Source organism: Aspergillus fijiensis (genome assembly GCF_003184825.1).
Source record: "Aspergillus fijiensis CBS 313.89 unplaced genomic scaffold BO72scaffold_79, whole genome shotgun sequence".
Lineage (NCBI taxonomy): Eukaryota > Fungi > Ascomycota > Eurotiomycetes > Eurotiales > Aspergillaceae > Aspergillus > Aspergillus fijiensis.
In genome coordinates, this window is record NW_024469055.1 from 139,335 (window position 1) to 146,084 (window position 6,750).

Consider the following 6,750-nt stretch of genomic DNA (forward strand, 5'->3'; position numbering starts at 1 on the left):
GTGATATTTTGATTTTTCTTCTATATACAAATATTGTTATAAAGAGGTATATATCACATGCGGTCACGTGGAGGTACTCTTATTGGCTAGATAATAACGATATTTGCCTATAATTATGTCAAGGTCTGTAACGAATCCCATCGTTATTAAGGGGGTTTACAGTACGTGGAGTGGGTAAGAATCACGCGACCTGTAGCGGCCATGTTTTGCTAACTTGCTTATATGACCGACTTGCTTACTACTTACATTGTAACCTACTCCGCATATTTTACGACTTGTAATAAACTAAAACAATATTTCAGCACTGAAGAACAAATGTTTACATCAAAATAGATATAATAATTAAGAAGCATAAGATAAATAGTATAGTCACCTCAAACGGCGATCAAAGAGTTTTATTGATATTTGAATGATTTTGCAGGCTGTGAAATTTGTGGCGAGGAAGAGTATAGTAGAGAGATGGTAACCTCGTATCTTTTAGATAAGGATACTAAAGTTCTGTTAAGAAGTTGTTCTCTTGTAAGAATAAATTATAGTATCTTAGACGCCGATATATTGCCTCTCTGCCTATGTAGAGGCCTAAGAAGTGGGTGTAGAAATCACAAGAATTAGTTTACTTCAATAGACTTCATCTCGGCATTCGTGAGTAAAGATAAGGTCTATGCTGACAACTGCATGAATCGAGTATGAGTTAAACGCCGACACATTCAATTATAAGGTTCCAAACCCATGTCCAGGCAATAGGGTAAGTAAGAATTCAAGTAAGCAAAACACGGTCAATACATCTATCGGACGATGATTCTTATGCACTTCTGCTGATGTGTTGTGTGGTACATATACAGCTAGAAGACAATCGCCCTCAACACCTGTAGCAGAAGGGAAAACATAAATCCTTGTGCGATAATTCTGACCTGGAGACAATCAAAGAGCTTACCCAGAGCTTCTTTGCTAGCAGCTGTTCCCATGAGACCGGTGAGCGCCTGCGGTAGCCCTTTTTCAACAAACAGCCTTCGCGCAGTCTCTTTCAAGCGCTCTTTCTCTGGCCCACTCATTGGCCCACGCAAGCTTGTAATCTCGGCTTCCGTGGGAAGAGCATTTTCACGAATTTTCATGAGATACGAGCCGATTGCGTCATCAGAAAAATGCGACTTGATAACAGACTCCTGGAACACCTCGCGAATCATCTCCAAGTTCGGGTTTCCGGGGCGCAACACGTAAGATTTGGCGGCATTGAGCAGCCTTCGGCGAATGTCCCAGACTGAGGACAATGTATACAGTTCAATAATCACGGCAAAGATGAGTTCCAGGGCCGTCCGGGCTTCCTCTTGTGTGATAGAATTGCCTTGGATTCTTCTTTCTTGTTCCTCTACTTGAATTGTGCGACAGTCCATTTTATCGCCAGATGCACCCAGCATCTCTGGGCTCAAGGAGCACTCCCCAACGCTTGAAGAATCGACTTCTGAATCCAAGATAATGGAAGCCGGACGGTTCAAATCATTGCCGTCAACTGCGGCTGCTTGAGACCCGCCAGGCGGTATGGTTCCCAACGAGCGGGAAACGTCTGAAGGCTTTCCATCTGCAGAAGATTGTGATGGCATCAAATGGCTTCTATTATCGGATAGCATAGAATCAGCCCAATCACAGGAAACTTCCCTGGATTGAGTGACAATAGGGTGCTGGGTCGAAGAACCACACCCGTGCTCATATTGCTGGTCAACAACTGAGGAATCATGATCAGATCTGCTACTTTCAGCGCCGAGGGCAAGCTCTTTGCCGCCCCCACTCCCGAATACGCCAGTCATACCTTCAAAAACACGTCCCGGCACGCCCTTAGGCGCGTTGGCAAATACACCGAGAACGCCCTTCCCCATTGCCCCGAGTGTATTCTGAACCGGAAAGGAAAGTCCAATCTTCCTTGACGCAGCGATTGAACCAGTAGCCATGCTACCATCCCTGTTAAGGAAACACTTCATCTTTTCACTTTCGGCGAGTGGTCCATTCTCGAGGGCACAACGAAGATACTGCTCTAGTCTTTTGGCTAGACCTAGTCTGGTCTGGCCTTTCCACGGAGGTAGAGCTGGGAAAAGATCCATGAAATCATGAATTTCGTTCAACTTCGAGATCGTACTCAAGGTATTGTGAAGGGATTCGAAGTCAGCATAATTCCTGAAAACCATCCAGCCGGTAGACCTTGTCAATTGCGGTTCTATTTGAAGCAAAAACTCGCATGTTGGCTTAAACCGAAAGTGTTCACCACCTTCCGAGTCCAGATTTAGATCGATACTCAAAGAGGCATGATGAAACGTCAGATATGGGGATGATGCCGCCTCATCCAAGACTATGTCGCCAGTAGGTGACGCCGATGATTGAGGGAGAGCTGACGTTTCGCAATTTCCACTTTCCATTGCTTCTAGTGTCATGTGCTCTTCTGCATGTGCGAGTGATGAGTGGCTGTGAAATTCTACACCGAGAGGGGGGCAATTCGTGCCTTCGTTGCTCGTTACAGGAGGAGCTCCGGCACAACCTCGATTTTGTGCGAGGTTTAGAAATTCCTCCCTCTGCGGGGACACAGCCGCACCGCGTTGCTTGAAGGATGCCGCCTCTGTATTTTCAGCTGTTGTCATTTGGCTAGTAGGAGGGTCAGAGTCTCGTAGGGGAGAAGCGTTATCTTCGCATGACTCGAAATTGCAGTCAGACATCGTCATCCGACTGGTATCACTGACTGTCACGTCTTGGCTTTTGGCTTTATCAACACCGAGATCTATCGCCTGCATTATTTGGGATTCACCTTCCCCAAGAAGTTGTACGATCCAGGAATTAATGGTCTCTGGCTGTGAGAGAGCTGAGACGACCGAGTCGGACATGATACTGGAAAGTACATCGCAAAGAAACTGTCTCATCAGGGCGCAATCATGGACGTTCGAATCGAGGTATCCCGACAAAATGTCTTCTGCTACCATTTTCATTTTTTGTCGCTGCTGTTCCTTTTGTAGGATATTCGCTAGGTTGCTGGCTGGATGCAGATCTAGATAGCGTGAGATGAACCGCTCGGGTGATTCCGCAAACTCAGCAGCATTGAAGGCAGCAGACAACTCATTCAAGAACACGATCATGAGGGAGCTAGAGTTAATGAGAAGCTCCATGAAAGTGTCGGCAGGTCGCTTGCGGGAAATATGCAGCCCCAATCTTGTAACAAAGCCGACCAGCACTTCTCGACACGATGTTGTAAATGTCGATTCAGGTGGTAATATTAGCTTGGACCACTGGCTACATGATAGATTTATACTGTGAGCTCGGTATACAATTAAACAAACAAGGACTTACTTCACATATTTATTGAGAATCTCATCTCTGATTGACCTTAAGGATGCAGCTGTCTTCGGTCCAAATGAGGAGAAATCAGGTTTAATTGTATGCATGCTCTCATTTTGCCCCTCGCTCTCATCCGCCCGTTGACCATTGCGGTCAGGTTTCCGATCTTCCCAATAAAGTAACGGACTTGGAAATGCTTGTAATGGTTCGATCTTCTTTGATCGGTTCTTTCTCAATATCCCACCAGTGATTTCATGGGCTGTATTCTCCCAGGAGGAATGCAAGATAAAACCAGCAAAAGCTCCGATCAGGAGGAAGCCAAACTTTCCTAGAATAAAAGCAGTGGTGATAGTGGCACATGCAACAACACCTAGAAGTACTTCATTACTGGTCGATGCAAGGAATTGAAGAGCCACATCGACAGTGCTTCTCTGGTTTGGGAGAGCGTTGTTGTGAGCTGCTGATGTTCCATCATGATGAAGCAGGGTATGCTTGTGGTGGATGTCTTTGTCTATAGGTGGGCGATGAATGATGTTGGTGTTGTCATCAACCATTGCTATTACGAATAGCAGGATAGGTCAGAATTTAAGTGGGAGGTAGATTCTATACGGGACACATAACAGAATGTGGAGGTCAGTGCTATACTGGATAAAGAGGATATATATTACAAGTAACTTACTACTCCGTAGTAGGTAAGATAATCGGATATCTCTCGTTCCATGTGTCAGTCAGTACCTGGATATCCATATGTAGAGTACTCCAATGGAATTGCAAGCCGCCCGTCACGTGCCCCCCGCGAGAGTCTATACCACGTCCAAATGGTATAAAATAGTCCAATTCTATCACTACTTGTCGCTGCGGCGCCGCACCACCTGCAGTAAAGGATCGCCTCTATCTTACGAATATTCTATCTTAAAAATTACAAATGAATTTCTTTATATAACAAAAAATCATCTAATTCTATTTATTTCTCTACAAAAATAATAGCTCATAATTATAAAATTGCAGAAGTATATTATATAGATGTTAGTTGATTGATCTATTAAAAAATTAAAGCCGAAAAAAAACTAAAATTACTAAAATTATAAAAAACGAGAAGTTGAACTATTAATATTTTTAAAATTATATTTTAAGTGATTTCATTAATATTTTATTTTTATTTAAATATTTTTTAATAATCCCGACCGCGCCTAAATTACATATGATAAACTTTATTAACTAAAATAAAAATCTTGTAAATTTACTATATCTTTTATTGTATTTAAATATTTGAATCTAAAGAATGTATATATATATATATATATATTAATTTTTTTTATCTTAAAAATTATGTTAACTAAAAACTTATAAATTATTATAGTATAGATGTAGAAGCTGATATTCTCTCTTCATATAATGATTGATTTATTATTATTAAGAAAATTAACTAGGCTAGATATAAGTAAAAAAGAAGATCCTGCTAGGAAGTCAGTCTGGGTAGAATATAATATAAAGTAAAATAATATTATCTTCTTTTATTATTTATTCTTTGTCACCCTCTCGGGTGTATACACATACTGCCCTTGGCCACCGCCTTTGGGCGGACTCTTAAGCTTCCGGTCTCTTCGTGATAGTTATAAGAATTAAGCCTTATATTATAATCATATTTGTACTTATGTATAGAAGATTATAATAATCTAACAGTAGTAGTATATTCTGCCCGAACCTGCGTTTTCTTTCTAGAAGAATATTAGATTACCGACTGAACAAATGCGCGAACATATTACCGCTAGATTTTAGTAAAATACTTTATCTAAATAAGTATTAAGATTTTTATATACAGTAAAAGATTATCTTATACTAAATAAGCGAAGGGTTATCTTATAATTAATCCTTCTATACCTCTTATTAAATTAAATAAATAAATTATTAATTAATTAATTAGATAAATAATAAAATAAATAATTAATTAAATATATAAATCTATAACATCTGTATAATTAGTAAGTTATTATATTAAACTAGATTATTAGATAGCTTTATTCTTTATAACTATATTATTATTATTTATTTAAAAATTAAATAAGAATACTATTTAAAAAACTATATATATTTTAAGAATAAACCTTACTTTTATATTCTAAATTAATTTATTTTATTTTTTTAGACTGATTTGTATATACACTATTTTTATATACAACTGTTAAGAAACTCTGTAAATTAACTAAATATTATAATAAATTATCTAAATATCTTATCTGGCTTGAATAATAGAAGTTATTAAATATATAATAATTAAAAAAACTACTAGATTATATTTAATTAAAATCAACTTTAAAAATATTAAGCCAGGCTATATTTTTAGTAGTTTTTTTAATATATATTAGAAGCCGACTTATTATTTTAAAATACTACTCTCTTTATTAAAATTGGATATAGAATTAATTTTTTAAATATTTATATTTATTTTAATATTTATATCTGTTCTAATATCCAAATAAATATAAGAATATAATATTCTAAAAACTTTATATACTTTAAGTAAGTTAACTAATTTATTTATATAAATATATAAAATATTTATATACTTACCTGCTGCTGTATTTTTTCTAAATATTTTAAATAAGCTATAAAAAATAATTATATTAAATGAGAAAAATAAAAATAAGAGTAATTATAATAGATATAAATAGATTTTATATTATACTTATAAATATATATATAAGATAATATTAGTATAAATATCTATTGTTCTAATAAGTCTTAGGAATATCTGCTTAAAAATTAAGAACTATATAATATATATCTATTCATTAATATATTAGACTCTTACTTTATTATCTATTTAGAACTGTTTTATTATCTTATATAAAAGTTTTTTATTTTTCAAAGACTAGACTATTTTATACTATTTATATTTGTTATATAATACCTACTGCTACAGCAGCCTATATCTACTACTATAGCAGCCTACTCCGGGGTCGATATAAATTCGTCGGACTTTTAATCCGGATATCTATATTATTATATCATTTATCTCTTGTTTTTATATAATATATTATTCTAAAATCCTTTAAAAAACAAGATTTCTGAAAAATTAATCTTAAAATTAATAAAAAATTATTTTTAATTATTTTACTTATTTTGCTTAATTAGCATGTTTACTATATTAAATAGTTTTTAATAATTTCTAATTCTTCTTACTTTTAGTTATTTAAGAAAAAGTAATATATTATCTAATAAATTTTTATTAAAATTATTTTAAGATATTTTATCTGTTTCTGAATTAAATTATTTAATTTAAATAGATATTTAAAAGTACAAGCTACTATTTACTGATTAAAATAATTAAAATAATTAAAAGAATTAAAAGAATTAAAATAATTAAAATAATTAAAATAATTAAAATAATTAAAATAATTAAAATAATTAAAATAATTAAAATAATTAAAATAATTA

The 6,750-nt window shown here is 35.0% G+C and overlaps 1 protein-coding gene across 1 annotated transcript; it reads right to left on the bottom strand.

Annotated features, from left to right (window-relative positions):
- Positions 1 to 628: 628 nt before the first annotated feature.
- Positions 629 to 3,866, bottom strand: BO72DRAFT_521256 (PX domain protein; the record flags this gene model as incomplete). Its single annotated transcript, XM_040949747.1, has 2 exons — positions 629 to 3,267; positions 3,325 to 3,866. The coding sequence occupies 2 exons, from the start codon at positions 3,864 to 3,866 to the stop codon at positions 843 to 845; spliced, it is 2,967 nt and encodes a 988-aa protein (XP_040796271.1). The 3' UTR covers positions 629 to 842.
- Between the last annotated feature and the right edge of the window lie 2,884 nt (positions 3,867 to 6,750).